This window comes from Harpia harpyja, chromosome 5 (genome assembly GCF_026419915.1).
Source record: "Harpia harpyja isolate bHarHar1 chromosome 5, bHarHar1 primary haplotype, whole genome shotgun sequence".
Lineage (NCBI taxonomy): Eukaryota > Metazoa > Chordata > Aves > Accipitriformes > Accipitridae > Harpia > Harpia harpyja.
In genome coordinates, this window is record NC_068944.1 from 11,814,670 (window position 1) to 11,836,626 (window position 21,957).

A 21,957-nucleotide genomic window follows, 5' to 3' on the forward strand; every position below is an offset into this window, starting at 1 on the left:
GGTCAAACAAAAAGTTAACTGGGAACAGCAAAAACCTGAGTGTTCTCCTCTGTCCTATTTTTTTGAAAGAAAGGCTGCTGATGACTACAAACTATTCAGTTACCCTAGAAGTTGTAATTTTGTTAATTTTATTTTTTTAAGGGCACAAACAGAGGCACCTCTGTTTTCAAATTCACAAACAGTACCCAAGGGCTCTGAATTCAAGATTATACTTGCAAGTACATTTCATAATATATAGATGTGGAAGCCAAACTTGCCTTTTATTGGCAACGCTCCCAAGACTGAAATTCATGACAACGTTACAAGAGGTGTGGGGAGAGCTCGCTGCAGCTGCCGGGCAATAGAGACCCAGAACGCAAAGAAACAAGTAAATGTCACCTGTTCCTAAAACACAGCTGCTCTGCTGTACTCCTATTAGGCTTTAAGGTTAATGCTTTTTTTTCTCCCAAGTGCTTAAAGCATATTTAAAGATAAATGGTGGTTTCTGAATGTATTAGTGAAATGTGCAATGACTAGATCAGCTCATTCAAAAAAGTCCAATTATAAAACACCACCTCCATAGGCCATGCTAGCAGGATAAACCAGATTTGTTTTCTCTTTCATTCAGCAAAGCATTACCTGAATCCATCCAAATTTAACTTTTAACACCTATAGATATCAGTTGTTACTCTTCTGAAGGGAACAATTTTCATAAATCATGAACGTGAGCAATCTCAGAAAAAACCACTGGATTTTGCACCCCCGCCCCAGTCCAAAAATTGAAAGAACAAACTACAGGTGGAAGAGTAATTCTAACAATAAATTAAAGGGAAACATGATTAACTGCCACAAATTGAGAATAACATGGAAGATTCTGACCACAGATGAAGCTTGCTGGTGATAACGTGAAAGGAAAGCACTGTATTTGTAACACTGGGAAAACCCTGGTATTAATCTCATATAGAACCACCATTAAAAATGGCTTCAGACTTGCTACTACCCAATAAGCTTTAAAAGGGGACCCAGTCAAAGACTATGCTGACATATGGCACTGCAGACAGAAGAAAGTTTGTATCTACTACATGATAAGCTTTTCAATAAGCCAAATTATTAGCACCTAAAAATTGATCAGGAAATTCAACCTCATCTAAACTTCAAAAACCTATTATCCCACCTTTTCTGGGATAACTGCCTGGTGGCAAGCCATAGCCCAATGCAGAGTTGCAGGCTACATGCAATCAAATCCGATTTTGAAGTTTTCTGCTTCACGTACTGCAATGGTTTTGCAGTTAGAAAGCAACCAGTTCCTGCTGCTAAAAACAGACGTTCAGATCTGCACCAGCACAGTATTTATCATGGTATTTATCCCAAAGACATGGCAGTAAGCTGGTTCCAGAGGCAAAGCGATACTTCATTTGAATGTAGCTTAAAAAGTCAAGCACATGGCTCAAGTAACTTGTTCTAAACACGCATCGATGCCTTACTGGCTCCCTCTCCCTAATCACGACAGCAGAGGCTGTTTTGGCAACACTGGAACTAGTGACAAAGTAGAACCTGCTGCAGAAGTGTAAGCAGGACTGACTGCCTGACACCAGAAATCTCACAGATCCGATAAAATTCAGAAACTCTTGGTTTTTAAACAGTAAATCTCTACATATCATCAGCATGCAAAAAATGATGCTGATAAATACCAGCTGAAGTTCTCTGCATTGGCCCATATTTTATCCTAAGGAAATTCATCTTCTAAACAATATATCTGAATTTCATTTCTCCTCAGAATCACATAACCTAGAAGGCCACTCATGAAGATGGATATTTCATCTCATTTTGCATGATCCAACATAATATAAATCCATTTCATTCACATAAGATCACAAGATCTGATGCCATTCACTTAAAAATAAAGCTTCCATGTAGCAGCTTTGAGCAGTAACACCAGACAGTTTCATGGGACCTTTTATTCAAGAGTCTTAGAACATGTAAATCTCTGCGCAGCCATTTTCAGTAGTAATAGCTTGAGACGGTCAGGGTCATTCTGAAAGCTACTGCTGTCACGAGACTTCACTCAAAGTGCAAAAAGACTCTTCAAACCTTTGAAAATCTGTTCTATAGATATTAACTTATTTGTCAAAAATCACCAAACCGCTCATGAGTCAGGACTCCTGCTCCAACAATCAGCCTAAGCTTTTTCCCTGGCAAGTTGATCAATGTTTTTCCGTATGTGATCTAAAATCTACTTTGTTTTCGTAACTATTCATACTGTTCCACAGTCACTCAGTTTGTGCTACTGGGGAAGTGCTTATGTGAGCTACTGTCTCACTATGGATTTCCATTTCATCTTTAGAGGCCAATGAAAATTTTTTGTACCCGCATGGTGCTTATAACATCATTGTATTCTCAGGGAATCCATTACACCACGAGAACAATTGCGGCACTGTTGTTATTTTCATTCTCTCCTACCTTCTCTGTTCCCCACTGAACATACTTCAGATCTGTTGCACTGAACATGAAGCCCTGTGCCTCTCCATTTGCAGTGATGGGCAGATGTCTGTAATTGGGTCAGTCACATGTAAGAGTTCTTTTTTCAACTTTATCATACTGTATCCAGATAGCAGGAACTACACCAAATTTTTGACACTATTTTCACTGCAACAGATGCAGCACGATCTAAGCACCAGTCAAGGTATTCACACTTGACAATGTATTATTTCTGTTATTTATTTTACCTTCGCTTACTGGACTTCTTTATGTATTGCTCAGGAAGCCCTACTGAAAATAGAAAGTATTGTCAGTCTCATTTGATTCCCTCATTCCCAAAAAACCATTGCTCTTGCAGTTCATCAGTGTTATGTAGTCTTTGGGAACTGAGACACGATACACCATCCATTCCTGCTCATGCATGGAGAATGACCCAGCATCATTTCATCATTTTAAGTTTTTCTCCATTTCAGGTTTCATTTCTAAAACTACATTCTACAATCCTACTTATGAAAGAAGGAAAATTACCAGGTTTCTGTTATCAGAACTTTCCAATAACAGGTTTAATTCCACACTGGGCTGTAACATTAAAAACATGTACACCCATATATATACACATATGCACAACATATGTCCACATACGTACTCTGTATTTGCCATTGTATTAAAAAATTGTTCCTTCACAGCACTGACAACTTTAGGTTGCAATCTCTGTAGATTTCCAAGGCATTTTTCTCTTCTTTTCATTCCTGGTGAAAATGACTCTTCTCTTCGTACATTCGCCGATTATCTTTCCTTCCTGGCTGACTTGGCGATATGCCTATTCTGCTTTTCAGGACATACATGCAGCCAGGGCTAGCCACCACGTAGGGTCCATCCCCCAGAGATCTCAGCATGGCCGGCCTGGTGACGACAACCCCGTAGTCCACTTCTTCAAGAACATTGTAAGTTCTCCTCTCTTCTTGTTATGCACTAAAATGAAACATTTTCTTTAGGATCCATCAGTAACCAAATACTCCCCAATCATTAGCCATTATTTTGAGCCTTGTGAATTGTACTGTGCCTTCGAGCTCATCATGCCATTCAAATACAAAAACAATTTTTACCTGGAAGCACAAACAACCCTGAAACGCTACAAAAAAAAAGTGGGTGAACCTGCCATTAGCCTAGTCAAATTTCAACAACCACCACCACAATTATACAGCTTCACCATTTACAGGTTTTGTCCTTGTGTCTTCAGCACTGGCTGTATTAAGGAATGTTTTCTGTTTAAAAATAGAGAAAAATCTGGTGTGTTCTAGGCAAAGCCTAAGACAGCAGAGGAGCTTCTCAGTGCAACTACTTAGATAGCACTTAATCCTGCTAACTCATAGATAATATGTAAAAGGCTTGATGATTCCCTACATTTATTTTTGCCTTGGTTTTACAAATTTTTTGTGTTGGTTTTTAGGTCTCACCCCGTACACCTCCCCCAATGCAAGCAAAGGTAAGCGTTTTCAGGGGCTCAAGCAACGTCCAGGATCTTTTGTGGGCTAGTTTATACCAATTCAGCTGCAAGTCTGATTCATTTTCTTTAATGGCACCAAGTAAAAATGTGGAGTTACCGTTGGGGATATTTAAAGCAAAGGACTAAAACAGAAAAGCCATGGTTCTCTTCCTCATGTACTTCCTGACTTGCTGCATGACAAATTAAAGCCACTAGCAGGGATTTTTATATTCAGTTGATGTTGTGATTGCTTTATGTAATAAACTAATAATAGGTAATGCTTTCAAACAAGCCTCACCCACCAGGAATTGTCCTTACATTTACTAAGCTCAGTTGGCTTCTAAAGTACGTAATACTGACAAACCATGGCTAGTGAAGTCAGTTCTTGTAATCATAATAAAGAATTTTGCCTTTTTTGTTTCATGGAATGACCGCACAGACTGTTGTTTTCAACCCCTGCCTCATTATCTGGCCAGTATTTCATTATTTTTACCGCATTTTCATCATCTGTGCATGGTTCACCCTGATGCTATGTTCCATAGTGATCATCACCTCATTGTTTCTATTTCTTGCATGTACAGGGAAGAGGATTATCCCTCACCAGATTTAGCTGGGTAGGTGATGAATGTGCTTTCAGTAACAGCCATTTTGTTTACCAGGCCAAAGCATACTTTGCTCCATTGCCTCAAGCTGCTGCAGCAACGTGATAATTCTGTTTTGTCTCAATTTTGCTATTTTGCTTTTCCTGTTCCACTTTCCTCCCTCCTCCCACAGCACTTTCAGATGGTAATTTTGTTGCTTGCTCTTATCCAGCAACTTGACAGCCTTGCAGCGATAATTTCTTTTGCTTTAGCACAAAGGGAGCAAAATCCACTGCATGGCAAAGCTCTCTTCCCTTAAAGACTCCTGGAAGACTCATCTGCTGCATTTTTCTTCCTGGGAAGGACAAAAATGGGAGGGAGGGCGGGCTGGAACGAGATGGGTGCTTATTCCACAGTTCCAATTGCTCTTACAAAGCCTGCAAAACTAACACTGTCACTAATTCAAGTATTTTGTCCCACCTTTCCTTGCAACCCCTTTCAGTAAGAGGTAATCTGCCTAAACAGCTATTAGACCAGTTCTTCCCACAGTGATCTCTCAACTAATTAAATTCTACTTCTCTACCACAGGTTTGATTTTATATGAGCTGGACATGTAAATTACTTGCATTTTAAGACAAAATATTAAAACCTTCAAGCCATTAAGCATTTCTTTCACTGTCAGAACAACACAAATTAGTTGACGTGTTTGACATCTTAGAACTCATGAAATTGAAACATTTTAAGTTTTGTCATGCAGGTTAATGTTCTGAGTATCCTTTTTTTTTTATTATTAATTCCTCTTTTACAGATTGGTGCTTCCCTCAGATTTGAGTACATTCAGATAATTTCCTACTATTTTCCTTCATCCTTGGTTATTACGTAAAAGATTATTTTATTCCAACACCTCTAAATTTCTCATTTGAGTATTACACTTCAGTGATCACAAACAAAGATTACAATGTGCATATGATAATTTGAATGCGGTAACTTGCAATATATATGAAAATCTTTCTTTGCAGGGTGGTGAAGGACACAAGCCAGGATATGGAGGAAGCGGAAAATTCTATGAGCATAAATCTGCTCACAAGGGACATAAGGGATCCTATCATGAGGGCCAGGGCACTCTTTCCAAAATCTTTAAACTGGTAAAGTACAATTGAACTTACTCTAAGTACAAAAAATTGAGTCCAGGAAAAAGAGAAGCCAAACCTCTCCAGAACCTGCCATGTTTGAAACAACCATATTTCCTTAAAGCTTCTGAAGGAACTAGATTTGCATGGATAAAACAGAAGGTTATCTCATGGCCTAATAACTACTTACATGATAGGAAACAAAAGTAAAGATACACAGTCAGTTACCATCAGGAAAGAAGGTAAGTCCACAAAGTCCCACAAAGCCCCGTACCAGGATCCGTGTTGTTGCTGAACTCGCAAACGACCTGGAACACAGAAGGTGAATGAGAAGGTGACACAGCTCGCTGCTGCTGCTAAGTTATTTAGAATAGCGAAAATGAAAGCAAACTGATAAGCTGCAGAATGGCAGTACTGGGCAGTGTTGGACACATACTTGGTTGAGACGCAGTAACAACCTGAACGGTCCCTGCTTGTTCCCACCCCAGGTGGCAGACCTCCTACGGTACGTCAGTACAGTGAGTTGCGACACCACATAGTTGGGCGCATTAGGAAACCGTGTCATATGAAAAATAAACATTTGGTCAGATTATCTTTAATCTGGTTCAGTTCACCATTTCGAGTCATGGCACAGCCCCACCAACACAGCTAATAAATGAAAACAGAACAGGAAAAAAAAAGTCAGTCGTGAGGATTTTTCACATTCTATGTCGGGAAAAAACACACGAAAAGCACATCACATCCACTGGCAGCCGCTTTCACTAAGACTGTATTTTTCCTCAAAGGTAGTAAAACATTCATTCATAAGAAATCGCCTAGTATACTATTCACACATGAAGAATGCAATCAGCAGTAATCTTAACTTCAGGACAGAAGGTCTGAGATCCCATTAGCAGAGCTGATCATCTCAGACTCTTATTACTCTTCTGCAACAGGAGACATAACAGCACCTTCAGCTGCAGCAAAAATACATTTTGTCTCTTACGTGGTTTAGGGTATGTATCTTTCATTGTAGAGCTGGTTTTCAAACATATGCAGCACCAAATGACAGCTTGAAAACTTCAAGGAGGTAGTAAGAATTCTTATGTTGCAATTTAAGAAAAGCTCTTCAGAGGCTCAGGTAAAAATCAAACATTTACCTTTTAAGTCTGATTTTCAGACTGTGCACTTGTAGCTTTTTAGCAGAGTTCCAATACATCAACGGTACCACAGCTATATACTGACATTATTTGTAAAATTTCTTTTGAACATCTGAAAATATCAGATAACAATGTCTCCCAAAATGTAACATCCTTTTTACATAACCATCACAACTATTTCAGCTTGGATTTATGCGTATCTGATGACGTACCAGTTCTACTGTTTAGATAGCCTTTTCTGAGCCATTATAACTTTTGGAGTTGGTATCAGAGTTTTATTCAGGCCCATTTGATTTAGACCCATTGTTTACAGCAGGAGGCATTAGTAACTATTTATTTATATAGTTTTACAGTCTTTTACAATAAAAAAGTTATCCATTCTTTAAGATAACTTTGAAACAAAAAAAAGCCAATTACCTAATGTATTACATGAAATTTTCCTTGAAACAGTTCAGTAAAACTAAGGAGAGAGCGCTGATAGATAAGAAAAAGCATATAAATAAACAAAATCCCAAAGTACACATACGCTTAATTTTTTTTTGAAGGAAACAGTTATCAACTGATTACAGCAACAATTACCACACTATCTCACATTTGTGGTCATAAGTGTATCACTCATGGTTTGCCTGGAAAGTTGCTAAAGCCTTGGGAAAAGACACCCAGTTAACCTAATCTTAAATTCCAAAAATGAAATGCCAAAATTTCAGCTTGGAGCATCTTTGCTATAAAACTGCTGTAGGGCTTTTCTCAGTTGCAGATTTATGAACTGTCACAAGGTTGTTGGTTTTTTTTTTTGGTTTTTGTTTGTTTGTTTGTTTTCTAGTTTGATGTTTTCTTATTATTTGTAAAAATAGGCCAGGTTTCAGCCCTTTATCTTTTCTTGCTTTTATCCCGTATTTGCATCTGAGCTTTCCATACAAGACTGATGTTGATATAATCACATTAACAATTTACCCTAATAAATATTGCAGAATAAAATTACTACATTTCAATTCTTTCAGCTGTGAGACTATTACACAACTTGTATGCAAGGTTTTCAGTTTCTGGTTTTGGTGTTTGTTTTTTTCTGGTTTTGTTTGTTTTGTTTTGTTTTTAAAGTATATTAACAATTCAGGGGTAGCCATGAAAATGAAAATTTCCGAGATGTCCAAGTAAATAAATTGCTTTCATTAGGAAGGCCTGATTAAGAACATGTACCTACAAATAATTCATGAGAGACTGTCTAGCCCTGTATGAGAGATTTAATGAGAGTAAATTAATCCTATGTGAAAAATATATGAAAAGCAATCGTCTCTTTGAAGTGAAAATTCCAGTAATATTCAGCAATATACTAGATGCCACTGCAAGCCATTTTCATTACATACTATTTAAAATTTTGTTGTACTACAGATTGATGTTTTTCAATTTATAGCCCCAAATATACAGTACCTTTTAATTAACTTAACTCTGTTCTTCCCTCCACAGGGAGGCTCTGGGTCCCGACCTGGATCACGGTCTGGTTCACCAGTTGCTAGGCGCTGAAGCTCTAAGATGCCATCTAAGGATCACGTACTCTGCTTCATAATGTAACTGCCTTAAAATTAATAACAACCGCAACAATTACCTAGATAGATGCAATCCATTACTTAATGCCAATTAGGTTCTGCATGCAGTAGATGATACAAACTTCTATTGGCAATCCCTGACCAACAGTTGAATGAAAGGAACACAAAAAGTAGCTTTACTAGATGTTTTCCTTATTTTATGTGAAGTAACAAGATCTCTGACTTTACTCATTCTTCTTCAGGATGCCCTAACTGTATGCTGGACTTCATTATTTCTCCCAAGCATCTAATTTGAGCTCAAGTCTTCTGGTTTTGTTTTAGTGAACATCAGAATTACAAATAAAGAGCTAATGTCTTGGATACTGAGCACTGCTGTTAATGATTCTGAGACACTGCTGTTAAAAAAAAAATCCACCATGTGCAGAAGTTGTAAGGACTGTTTATCCAAATACTTTTTTTGATTTGGTTTTTTTTGTTTTGCTTTAATCTTCCTTCTCTCACTCACAGAATAATTTATTTTCATAACAGGATTAGGCAGTCATGGAAGGGTTTACCAAACATTGGGAGTTCAAGGTATGTGAAGTGTGGGAGGGGGCAGATGTTGTAGAATCAATACGATGCGGAGCAATAGTAATAAGGAAATTCTTTCCATACCATGAATTGCTCATCGCATCCAAACCTTTAGAATTAAGAGCAGATGAGGGAGAGAAAGAGGATTTCAAATTTGAGTTAGACTAATGTTAAGCAACAAGGGATATTCCCAGAGAAGAAACATCTTAAGATTGCACAAGTGACCACTGGACATCACTGGTGCTTCACTCAAACTCTGCTGCAACAGCATTAACTTTGCAGTACAATAAGTAAGTAAATGAATATATAAACAAGTAAGTCTAATTTCTGAAAGAGAGCCCTTCAGTACTGGTATCTCAGATAGTCCTGCACATCTCATGTTAGAATTTCAAATCTTTCTCTTGGTATTGCAGCAGTGTCGTATTTGATCAGCTAATCTTTTGCCTGAGTAACATCTGGATGCCTATTAAAGGCAGTGCACCAAAGCAAACTCATAGTAAACTACTGTGAACATTTAACTGTTGTACTGTAGTTGCCTTATAGAAATAAATTATAGTTGAGTTAGATTTAGATATTAATTGTTCACAAATTACTAAAATGAATGTGTGGCAATGGTATTTCCAACCACACTTAGGGAAATAAAAGGCTCTTCTGAATTGCACTGTTTTATTACTTAAACTTACCATTTCGCCATTTCTTCAACCTGTCATCTAAGTGTCTGATTAATTATTTTATTTTTTTAGTTTTAGCCTATGCATTGCAGAGTACAGTTAATGCTTCCCAGGTTGAAACTGCATTCCTAATAAGTGCCCAGTAAAAGTCACCTATAAATATGTATGTTAATTACATTTCACATCTAAATCTATTATTGTAGGTTTAAATCAGTGTCCATTAATATGAAGCAATGAAAGATGAGGGAATAGAAAATACATAGAGACTAAAGAAAACAAAACCACCAAAATTATCAAGCATACACACACATATTACATCTCTATTACCTACATTGGTTGCTATGTGTATTTTTCTATTGTAGCTTCATTCAGATGTATACCTTGCAACATAATAGTTGATTTAATTTGAATACGTATTGTTCTTATAGGAACACAGCTTTTAAAAATATTCATTATTGAAATAAAGTAATCAACTTGAAATGAAACTTGGACCGTTTTTGTCTTTTACAACGGAGAAGATCATATATATGAATTTCTGTGGGTTTTTTTCCACAATTTATGAATAATGTTCAGATACTAGAAAATGACACTTTGGGACCCAGGACCCAGTTGCTTGCACAAAGGCTTCTAGTGACATTGCTGGTGACTTAGCATGGCCCACAGGGCTGACAATATGACACAGGATTTATGGGAGGCCAGTGTCTTTGTGGAGTGGCAGCTAAAGGCCGGGGGCTATCGCGAGGCATAAAATGCCTATGTACAGGCAATAAAATCCCACCCTTTGTACACAAGTATAGCACAAAGTATCTTCTTTGAACAGGGCATGTGAAAATCAAGTTGTTTTTTAAAGCAGCCTTCAAAAATGGGAAGGATTATTTAAGGTTAAAAAAATTGAGAAATACATCTTCCAAAATAGTACACTGTAGAACTACAGAACTTATCCAAAGCTTCTTCCTTGCCTTCGTCACTCTGCTTTCCTCTCAGTCACCTTTTCCAGAGGCTGGAGGTGGCTTTTTTGGATTTACTTTCTATAGAAGAAAAGGTACGGTACTTTAAAGCATTATTTTACCAACACAAGTCTCTTGAAAGAGATTAAAACTTAAGACTGAAATTTATTCTTTTCATTACTCACTAGCAGTTTTGCTGAACAACAGCAGTTTAAACAGCTATTTGATTTGTAAGCAAAAGATTTTTCCTGAAACAAGAACGCATAACCAGTATGAGGAATGTGTCACTTCTTGTACTGAAGGAATGGACAGAGACCAAAAGAAATACTTGAGCAGACACAAACCAAAAAGCCTGAGGCTAGCATAAGCCTACTACTGCATCAAACCAGAAAGAACAGAGACATTCCTAAGCACTATTCACTTACTCACTGTACAATGTGACCCTTCAAACATGCCTGAGAACAAGAGTTCTTTCTGCTTCTTAAAAAAATGCGTCTGCTTCAACATTGCTTTTTAAAATATCAACATATTGGTTACACTGTCTGTATTTGTACTGAACATCAACAGAAACACTGCTTTGAAAACCTCCAACTCAAACTTAACCAACGAACCTGGGCTATGAAAACCTCTATGTAAGGATACTCAGGAGGGAATTCTTGAAGCACACAGGGGAGGAGGATGCAGGGAAGGAAATCAAATACCATGTTACAAAAAAGGTTGTTTTAAAAGTCTGTTTACTGTAACTGACAGGATTCCAAGTGCTGGAGGAGTAACAAACTGAATTCAGGAAAAATGTCAGCTGACTCCATAACTCACACTGCTTATTTAACACTTCCAAGACTTACAACACACACTCATTGCCCCTAATCAAGACATAACTCTTTGAGAAGTGACCATTTAAAACCAGCATCTTTTTACTCACAAGACCTGCTTTTAGCACATGCTCACCGACTACCAACCACTACCACTTTTTACTTGCTGGCAAAGCAATCGCAGCTAGAGCAGACTGAATGCTTTCAAGCATTTAGGAATCACGTTCCCATTATGAAGGATGGATTTGCATCTGGATGTGACCAGCTGTAAATTATCTTCTGTCAAACTGGATTTGGCAAGTGTCATCCCCTATGCCATAAATCAGCTCCAACAAACTTTGCTGGCATTTATACAGTATTCTCTGAAAGAACAGGGAAAGTTTTACATGTGGCACATGCAACAAAACACATTTTACTATATTATTACAGATAAACAGTGCACTATGCCATGGGGCCAGTATGCCTTCAGACAACTGTAAAAAAATAATGTCTTTCTTAAACACCTGAAACACTAATAGGCTGTCTGGAAGGAAAGGCACTGCTGGAAGAACTTCACATACATTCTTTACATAGAATATTCAGACACACACTTCCAGTAAATGGAGTTTTTAGAATCTCCTAGAATACATAATCAAATGCTTAAAAAATACACGAAACAGGATTTGGAAAAAAGTAGTATTATTTAACATGTTTCTGAATTAAATATTCCACATAACAAAAGTGTTATTTTCATGTCACCAACTATATTACTTATATACATATGCCAAAGAGTTAACAAAAGAATTAAGAGATGCCCTATCAAAACCAACAGTGATTTCTTGCTTCAGCAATCTGAAATAACTAGTTTGTATCATAGAGAAAGTATAGACAATATTTACAGACATGGGCTTTTTGGATCTGAGAGCAATTATCTTGCAGAAGGTAAATTAAAATCCAGCTCTGTATTATAGTACAACAAATCCACCACTGATCTAGAAGTACTTGTGGCAAACCGAAAAGATGAACTTCCTGCAACTGGGTTTAGTATTTACAAAATATACTGATCAGCCACACAGAGGCTCATATAACTTTAAATATATATATACATACAAGCACACATATATATATATCTATATATATGTAACATATAAATAAAATTCAAAAGAACAAGGTAAAAATAAGAAAAGAGCTTCTGTCTTTGGAATGTCTAAAAGATGACTATGTTTTTACTCCAGTGTTTCTTTGTTATGAATATACTTAACAAGTGGCACCTTTCAAAGCATTACTTAGTCAACTAGGTAGTTTTTCTGAAACAATGACTTAAACAACAACAAATAAAAGTAACATATTTCCAAAATTCACAAAGAAAATAATGAGGAATTTACAGATTTGAAATGATAACTGTTTACAGCACTGGGGAATATTGTATAACATAGGTGACCTAGCGTGCATCTAACTTTCTCACTGCTAACACAAAATTGTACGTTTACTTCCCAGATTTAGTATATGGCTGTGTTTTCCACAGATACTAAGATATGTACCTGCTGATCCAAAACAGCAAACATAAAAGAAGAGGCTTTCATTGGAACCTCCTCTAGTTTGGATTCTCTTTAAATAATTATTGCCGAGTTTAAAACCTCAGACTTGTAATGTAAAAACTAACAACTAACTGCCTCTGCGGTTGGAATGGAAATGAACATGCTCCCCCTCAAGAGTTTAACTCAAGAAAAGCCATTAAGTTCATGGCATTTTATTTTTTTCAACAAATTCTCAAAATGTACTAAAAAAACCTTAGAACAGAAATACAGAGTTTTCCTGTGCCTTGTAAAAAAAAAAAAAAAACCAAACCAAAACTATTTTATACTGCATGCATCTCCTCTGTAACATTTTGTTTCCAACCTCAATTATTTTCTTAAACATGTAAAAAAGAAAGCTGACCAACAGTTTCATGGTTTTCCCACAAAGTTATTCTTCACCTCCTTTAAAAATGGGAATCATTCTATTCTGATATAAAGTTCCAGTTTATTTTTCAAACTGATATACTGGCTGTGAATTAGAAGATGAAACTGTATACAGTATTACCTGAGTTCATTGATTCACAGACAATTTAGCACAGATTAAATGATGTTTTCCCAATATTCTTCTACAAGCTTAAAAAAGAATGATCCTTTTAGGTAATTTTTGTAAATAATTAAAAAAAACTATAATATATTATTCTTACGTTAATATTTTCAATGCTTGAAGCTGTAACTGTAAAATCCATCTGTTACTTTTCTGAAAACTTGTTTCAAGAAATTCGAGTCCCAGAAACATTTTTAGCTTTCAAACTTTAAGGTGTCATCGAAAAACATTGCCTATACTTTGCCATTCATTTGAAGATTCTTGTACCACTTCTTCTAAATTCAGAGCACGACTAATATCTTCCCCTTCTTGTTCTTGATGACTAGCAGGCTCTTGTACAGGACCTACCGAAGTACAAGAGAAAAAGATGAGTGAGTATGATTTGATGTATAGTGTAGAAAAATGCAAATATAGCACTTGGGAATAAAGGAATCATGCTGGGAAAGGTACTACATAACTACTTCAGATTCTGTAAATTCATTAGATGCTCTTTGAAAAATTAAAAAAAAAAATCTAATATAATAGATCGTTTTCCTGTAATAGTTTTTGAACTTTGTATTTCTGTACTACAGAGCTCCACATAAAAAACAAGGAGCCATAAGCAGTAACCATCTCTGTTTCAACCTGCTTTTTGGGTTGCGTGTGCAACTACTAGGTCATCAACTCTGGGTTTTGGCTATTAGTGCCTAATTCCTCAATAACTTAAGGGATATGTTTTGTGCTTTCCTAGTAAAGCATATGGCTTTCTGCACTCACCATTACTATCATTATGCTACATACCAGTGTAACCATGAGCCCGTTTCATATGCAGTTTCATATTGCTTTTCTGTGTAAATCCCATTGCACAGTAATCACATTTATAAGGCCTCTCTCCTGTGTGCTTTTTCATGTGGACTTGAAGAGCACTCTTCTGGTTAAAAGCCTTTTCACATAGTGTACACTGAAATGGCCGTTCCCCTTATAAAAGAGAAAAAGGTATTTAATAATTTCTCATTTCAACATAAAAATACAGTTCAGAATTCAGTAAAAATCATCAAGATGACCTAGCAATTAAGTAGTCATGATCTTTTTCATTGAGACTTTCTCAAAACAGTGCTATGACTCCATATAATCAGCAAAACATCCCAAATTAAATGTCAGAGTATTTACATAAGTCCTAAATCATTGATGTTATCTCTCCTATCCAATTTATTATCTAAGTAAATTATTTAAGAGGTGCAAAAAATCAGTTTTCAACAGTTTGACTTTTCTGTACTCAAGGGAACCATCACCTTTTTACATCATTTAGAATAAGGTAGATAAAGCAATATTCTAGAATTAACAAAGCTGATGTCTGTAAGAAACTAGAAAGTCAAATGTGTTAAAAAAAAGTTCTGGTAATTCTACATGGGACCTGTGACCTCCTATATCAATAGCTACTAGTGATTCCCATATGTTATCAAAGAAAATATTCATTATAAAAATATTTAAAAATTTTAAAACACGTACTTTGCAAAACCAGACCTTTGCTTCAACACTCAACACCACATCCTCTGACATCAACACAAGACACACTGCTGTATGTCATTAAGGACTTCTAAAAGCACTTTCTGAACTTACAGATATGGTTTGTTATTAGTTAGCACAATAAAGCACAAGCAGGAGTATAAATACTTTTCCACAATTTTCCTTAAAGGACCAATTTCTCTCTTCCTTCATTACCTGTATGTTAGTGTCCCCAGATGCACTGTAGCTTCCATGCTAAATCCAACTTCTCAAATAATCAATGAAAGGTCCTTTAAATCACAGAAGTGTTCTAGTTTTGTTAACAATGATTTCACTAGTTTGAAGTGAAATCTAGGTTTCCTCAGATACTTTTGACTCCAGGTTTTCTGTTCTGTTAAGATGAACAGCCTTTTTGGTGGTGTGGAATGGATTACCACATGGCTTTTTGGCAGAACTGGAAGCATCTGCTTCCCTCTAATTTCAGCAACATTTCTCCAAACTGCTCTTCACTGATAAATCCGAATGTACAAGATATTTAGAGCTATTCAGAGAAATAATGTGTGTTTTCCTTCTGGCCACTGATTCAGTAGGTATTGCCCATTAGAAATCATTAAAAATGTTTAATCAAGATAGAAATCACAAACACTTTGTCACAGACAAGGATCATACCTTTAGGAAAGCAAATCGGTTTAGACTTACAGGAGCCTTTCCTATCGCAGTTTATGTAAGAGCACCCACCTAAAAACTTCTGTGCAGCACATTTTCACTCTTTTGGTCTTAAGGGATTTTTAAAAGAACATTCTCTTCTGAAAGAATGACTGTCATGTGGATCGACTTGCTGTTTCAACAACGTCAGACAACAGTAATATAAAAATGAATTTAGCAAGGACTGTTACAGTTTGTGGGCATTCCTAGCACATGAGCACCCAAGTACAAGAAACCCCCAAATATCTGAGGATTTACTGAGTAAATTACAAGTCTTTCCAAAATAGAAAGAATTTTTCCTATGATAGTGCAGATTTATGAGAAACAGATGCATAAAGGGAATCTATTCTATTCCCAGCCTTCCTGAAGTGCTCTGTCTGTGTCTATTACAATGGGCAGCATAAATCAAAGCAGGGAAAAGGGAAACTGGCCTTCTTTCCTGCTTTCAGATTTTGTGAACCTCTTAATCAGAACACTGCCTTTTTTTAAAGTCTGTATTATTTAAGTCACTTATGCAGAAAGCAAATTATTGGGGCATTCTAAAGACTTTTAATCTCCTTGGATTGTAACTCTTGCCTCTCTTTTCCTGCCCCCAGTATAACCAGAATGTTCCACTCTACCACAGTAAGCACAAAGCAGCTCTGTTCCCCTTCTTTAATTTTACTCTCAGGAAAAGCAGTCACCATTTCTCTTGGGGCAGGCGGGAAAAGAAGCATAAACAGTCAACCCATTAGATGAGAATACACAGGGTCAGCAGAGACCCCTAACACATAAAAACAGCTCTAATAGATCAGATCAAAGTTTCCTCCCATACTCAGATGAGAAACCACCTTCAACCATTTGGTATTAACACCCCTTATAAAACATGTTTATACACACTCATAGTATGGTAATTGCAACTAACAGTAATTGATCAGCAATGAATGCTGCTAGCTGACAAATGGCTGCAAGTACCCATTACCCTTATCAAGAGTTGTTGCTTATCCTCCAGAAGTTAAGTTTTGCTGAAAGTGGGTGACCCAGCCCACTAATATTAAAGTCTATCCTATCACACTTGCACTAAAACCTTCCCCTCCTGTTACAATACTCTCGTCGCCATAACCAATACATACCACCCACACTGCAGTATTTCACAACTTGATACATAAGGATCTCATCCCTTCCCAGCTCAATGATCACCCACATTCTTCATCATGCCCAGTACCTCCCCTATCTCTCCATGCCTTCCCATTGCAACATCCCTAAACCTGCTCTTAGGGTTCCCAAATCTCAGGATTTCCTTAGCAAAAGAACTCAAACCACAAATTCGCCAAGTTCATAAATCCTCTCTATCCAACCTCCTATCCTCTTCTGCTAGAGAGTTCTCAGCAACTGAATAAAATGTGAAAAAAAGTCAGGGCCAGGACATGGGACCTCTCTGGCTTTCAGCTGCCTAGCAAACCCTAACACCTCAAACCTCAAACACTCATGTGTAAATGAGCTGCAACAGCTCTTGCAATTACTGCCCCTACTTTACCTTTGACAGTACATGAACCATGTGCTGAATTAGGCAACTGAAATGAGCCAACTCATTTTACCAAAACAAATAAAAAAATGCCACAGTAGGCTGCATATTGTATAGCCCTGATCTAATTTATCCACAAACATTTGGAATCACTGAATAATTATTCTCCAATTCGTCTTTTTTCCCATGGTAAAAAAAGTATCCAACTACATCAATTTCTTTACAAACATCATGAAATACTGCAAAAGCCAGCAAGAAAGCACAGACAGAAAAAGTATGACCTTGTCTTAACTAGTTATGTCTCAGTATCTGCTTATGTGCAATGGTAAGTATGAACTAATTTAACCGTAATGGAAGACACAGTCATTCATCGCATAACAATGACTATTTTATACAGCCACTGCTATATGGGAAGTTAAAGCAGTTTCCTAGACCGTGGCAATCTTAACACGTTTTCAGCTTCATCTACTTTTATTTTTTCCTCTGTCTTCCCTGGAAACCCTTTCATCATTTATTATTTGTAATATCACATTTATTATTCGTAATATCACTTAGACATAGACTGAAACTCCACCACATTAACTGCTTCATGAAAAAAGAGCAAGGAGACAGACCTTACCTTTAAGAACTTGCCATAAACATAACGTAAGAGAAAAGAAATTACCAGATAGACAAGTATGTAAGGACACATTTACATAATGTAAATTATCAATATTGGCAGTGGTCCCAAGACATCAACAACCTATCAGATATCACAGAGACACACAAAAAGAATTCAAAGATATTACTGAATAAACATTTACATCCCTTCCAAACATTTGGAACAGCATGGTAGAACACATGTGAGAGTGTGTGTGTGTTTATATAAGACTGTGTTTGTCAAAGTCAGAGAAAAGAAAGATTTGATGCATGAAATGAGAGCATGCACAACACACTTGGATATAGAGGCAAGTCTATACTTCAAAGATGCAATACCAAAACCTGCAAGACTGAATCTGAAGGCGCAAAGTGAAGGTCCGTTCAAAGATGGAACTCTAATTACATGTCATAAGATGGACAAGTGATGCTAACCAAGGAAAAACGACCAGGTTAACAAGATAACTTAAAGGAAGAGATTAGGAACTTTCCTTTAAATGCACAAAGACCAGCCAAAAGCTAACCACCAGAAGGTGATATTTGGGAAGGAAAAAGCTCTGGCTGACTTACAGAAAGAAAGAGAATTATCCTTTTGTGGGAGTCTTCTTGCGCTATAGCACATCCAGTCAAATTCCCTGGTTCCCTCCAGCTTAGCAGCAACACAGACAACCTTCCCCTGTCCTCTTTAACTCTAGCAGCCATGACAGCTCTTTATTGGTAGCAATGGTACGGAGAAGAGAGCAGTTGTTTTGGAGAATTGACTCCTATATTTAGAACTCATGTTCTTAAGAACATTGCTCTTAAGATACAGAAGGTGAGGGAGAAGGCAGTTGGGCTATCCAATGTACAGCTTCCAACTTGTAGCAGGGCAGAAACTGCAACCTGAAAAGCACTTCTATCACAGAAAATGTGTGCTCCCTAAGAGAAATCAGTAGTCTTTTTATAGAGTAACAGTTGAAGAATATAATTAAGCAGAGAAGAACACAAATTAAAACCAATGGCATTAGGAACGGATGAACTAAGTGGTTCAATGACAATCAAGCATTGCATACAGCAGTATCAGCAGTCAAGACTGTCCCTTATTTAAGGTCACTGAGCACACCCACGCATTTGCACATTCTCCTATATGCTTGAAGATGATCACATACACCACTTGAAACAATGCTTTAAAATATGCTTTCATTAATCTGTTTCAGTGACTGACAAACTTCTAGATACAAGCTCATGCATTCACATTACTGTTGCAGTACTGCCAGTCCCAAAAAATAGGGAAGCTTAGTGAAGCATGATGTTCTGGCTACAGTTTCTAAGATTTCAAGTCTGCTGTTCCTCCTTTTAATTTCTAAACTCTCTGGGTTAGAAATTTACTTTGGTTTTTTTTTAAGCTTAAGTTGATATTTAAATGCAGTTACCTGAAACCATGAGCAAGGACTCCAAATACAACACCCACATATTCATGAGAAAATCTTGCAAGATAAAAATAATTTCTGGCGTTACCTGTGTGAATGCGACTATGTCTCTCCAGCTGACTTGGCTTAGCGAAAGCTTTTTCACAAGTATCACACTTAAACACTCTAGGCTTCTGGGAACTCAGTGAAGGTCCAGCCTGATGGGTTTGCATGTGTTCCTAAGCCAGTACACAAAAAAATGCATTTCAGGCCATTTACCATTTAAAAAAACTTCAATATTTAATGTAGAACTATATTCACACTTTAAAGACAAAAACAGAGGATCTTAAGGCATCAGCAGACAAGCTGGAAGAAGATGGAAGCCTGCATTATTTTTTTTTTCCCTTTTAAATGAGAGCGCGTTTTTGTATATCAACTCTTTGTAAGGCTGATGCATGAGTATCTTTACATTTCTGAAAACCTCTGTCAATAACTGTGCATTGCTTTTTTTTGCATACATTCGTCTCTTCACTAATTAACTGTAGCAAAATAAAAAAACAACCACAAACAAAACCGAAACAAACAAACCAGAGCTCTTGAAATGGTTTGCTCACTTACAAACATGAATTTTGGACAACTGGACATTGTAAGTTAATATTGGATTTTTTCCCTCCCCTGTAGAGTATCCATCTCCCCCCTTGCCCGATACAGAAGTATTCCTACTCAGCACCTGAGTATCATTGTAAAACTGGACAGGCCTCACAGAGGGAACTATCACAACATACAGACATGCAGCTGCACAATGTCAACGTGCAAATAGAACCACTTCACAATGAACTCTTAAATGAATTAAAAAAAAAAAATCACTAAGGTCCTTACAAGTAAGAAAGCAGAATGAGGGTATGACACATTTTATCTTTATGAAGAAGCATTAATAACAGTTCTAACTTCAGTGTTTTTAATTCACTGATGCTGGACCCAGAAGTTTTGCAAATCTAAAGGAGTATCTTAGCTATTAACTTTTTAATTTAAAAATCTTTATTAATACCAAGATACAATTCAGATTACAAAAGAAAACAAACATATTTAATTTAAAAATCTAATCAAGAACTGTATGTGAAACAGTACTGTGAGTACTTGTCCACTTTCTAAAACGTGTGTGGATATTCTTTTCTAGTCTATTGCAGACTAGACTATTAATTAGTCTTTACTAGACCTAAACAATAAGCCTTCTTGAGGTCTATGAAGTCCTATTCCTCACTCCATGAACTGAAGTAAATTGTGTCTGCAGAATTTGTTTTCACTGGAAAATCAGCAAGACAGTTACAGGGAAGAATATTATCATCACAGTAATTATAATAATATAGTATTATAGGGAAATAATAAAAGGTCTTCTCAGAAAAATCACAGGAGATTCATAAACCACAGCTTAGTTGAAGATGAAGAAAATACTGTGCTTTTATCTTGTTCATTATCTCCTGAAGCACTAAAACGGTGGAAGCACAGTATGACCTACTCCAGAGAAATTATCTGAAGCTGGCTGCTTCTTTCTGTCTGCCACAAAAAAAACCCAACCCAAAACAATGAAAAAAAAAACAAAACCAAACCCCAAACCCCAACAACCCCCAATGCCCCGTTTTCTACTTGAAAGCAAACAGGAGAGCATCCAGACAGCCGCCATAAAACTTTCTCCGTCACCTTTCTCTGAAGAAACAGTTTGTGATGCAGTTCTGTTCCACTGATCTGCCAATCCCTTATACTTTTCCTGTAAAATATATGCTTTTGAAAATAGTTCACGGGAATACAATGCTCTGAAGTGCAAGCACTTCTTTATAGACATACTTAGTATTTCTTTGATTGTTCATATGATATTTTACAAGTTTATTTGTGTAATTCTCTTATTTTTCAGATAGGAATTACCTTGGGGTCTCAAATGAGCATTATCTAATGAGAAAATAAGAATAGGAAACCTTCTTTGAAACGGCCCTTTACCCGCCCGCTCATGCACTGGTATGCAACTCTCATGCCCGACCTATCTTAAAACATTAATTGTAACCACCTCTGAAAGTATGGCAATAAAAAGTTTGTTTCATTCCATTGTTTTAATAAGATCATGACCTCATTCTATTTTCATCTTCAACTGATGTCCATGCTTTGTTTACTATCCACAGTCACCTTGCAGGTATTTCCGCTATATAATGATATGGAATTGGACAGTTTAGTCACTGCACATGTCTTCAGATTCTCCTCTCTGAAGCTGTAAAATTGGGACAGTCACCAACATCAGAAGGGGAACTGAAGACACTGGACTGAAAATTTTTGACACCGGGGGTGGGGTGAGTGGTAGGGGTGTTTGTACATAATCCCTGAAGGTTTTCTTGTGGATAATTGTGAAATCGCTGGTACTGATGCCTTTGGAAAAAAGAAATACAGTTAAATTCTGGCATCTAAACATTGGCACCCTTACCTCCTACTGGGTTTTTCTGGATGGCCTGAAGTTTGGCAGTGGTCTTAACATTTTTCTGTAATCTCCAGAACATCATCAGTACAAAATGAAGACCTTGAGTAAGAGATCACTGAACATTGAACCCTTCCCAAAACCCTAAGCTAAAACCTGTGGTTTCATTTATCTTTGTTGAGCTTCCTGTTAAAGGTTGCTCACAACTGATGTTCTGGAACACCTTGATGGAGAGGTGGAATTTGTTTTAGGACATGATGACCAAGTAGTAAATGAAACTGTCCTTTGTTTAAAACATCCTCTTCTCCTCCTCACCAAAAGTGAAAAACGATGATTTGGAGATT

At 36.9% G+C, this 21,957-nt stretch overlaps 2 protein-coding genes and 1 long non-coding RNA gene across 12 annotated transcripts in view; 1 reads left to right on the forward strand and 2 right to left on the reverse strand.

The window, feature by feature from the left end:
• MBP (myelin basic protein) overlaps positions 1 to 10,063 on the forward strand; it is a 94,144-nt gene extending 84,081 nt beyond the window's left edge. The window contains exons 4-8 of the mRNA XM_052788387.1: positions 3,294 to 3,401; positions 3,908 to 3,943; positions 4,525 to 4,557; positions 5,544 to 5,669; positions 8,258 to 10,063. Of these exons, the coding sequence (XP_052644347.1) occupies positions 3,294 to 3,401; positions 3,908 to 3,943; positions 4,525 to 4,557; positions 5,544 to 5,669; positions 8,258 to 8,314 (360 nt within the window). The 3' untranslated portion in view covers positions 8,315 to 10,063. The remainder of the gene's footprint in view (positions 1 to 3,293; positions 3,402 to 3,907; positions 3,944 to 4,524; positions 4,558 to 5,543; positions 5,670 to 8,257) is intronic.
• Positions 1,923 to 6,070, reverse strand: LOC128142363 (uncharacterized). The gene is made up of 2 exons (XR_008235366.1): positions 5,883 to 6,070; positions 1,923 to 3,429 (listed from the first exon to the last, which is right to left on the reverse strand). It is a non-coding gene; the product is annotated as an uncharacterized LOC128142363 (long non-coding RNA).
• Positions 10,064 to 11,998: 1,935 nt separating the features above from the next.
• The window catches only part of ZNF236 (zinc finger protein 236), a 98,996-nt gene continuing 89,037 nt past the window's right edge, over positions 11,999 to 21,957 (reverse strand). For all 10 annotated transcript variants that reach the window (XM_052788383.1, XM_052788385.1, XM_052788386.1 and 7 more), the window contains 3 exons: positions 19,265 to 19,394; positions 14,218 to 14,394; positions 11,999 to 13,781 (listed from right to left, as the gene is read on the reverse strand). In XM_052788383.1, the coding sequence (XP_052644343.1) occupies positions 13,654 to 13,781; positions 14,218 to 14,394; positions 19,265 to 19,394 (435 nt within the window). In that variant the 3' untranslated portion in view covers positions 11,999 to 13,653. The remainder of the gene's footprint in view (positions 13,782 to 14,217; positions 14,395 to 19,264; positions 19,395 to 21,957) is intronic.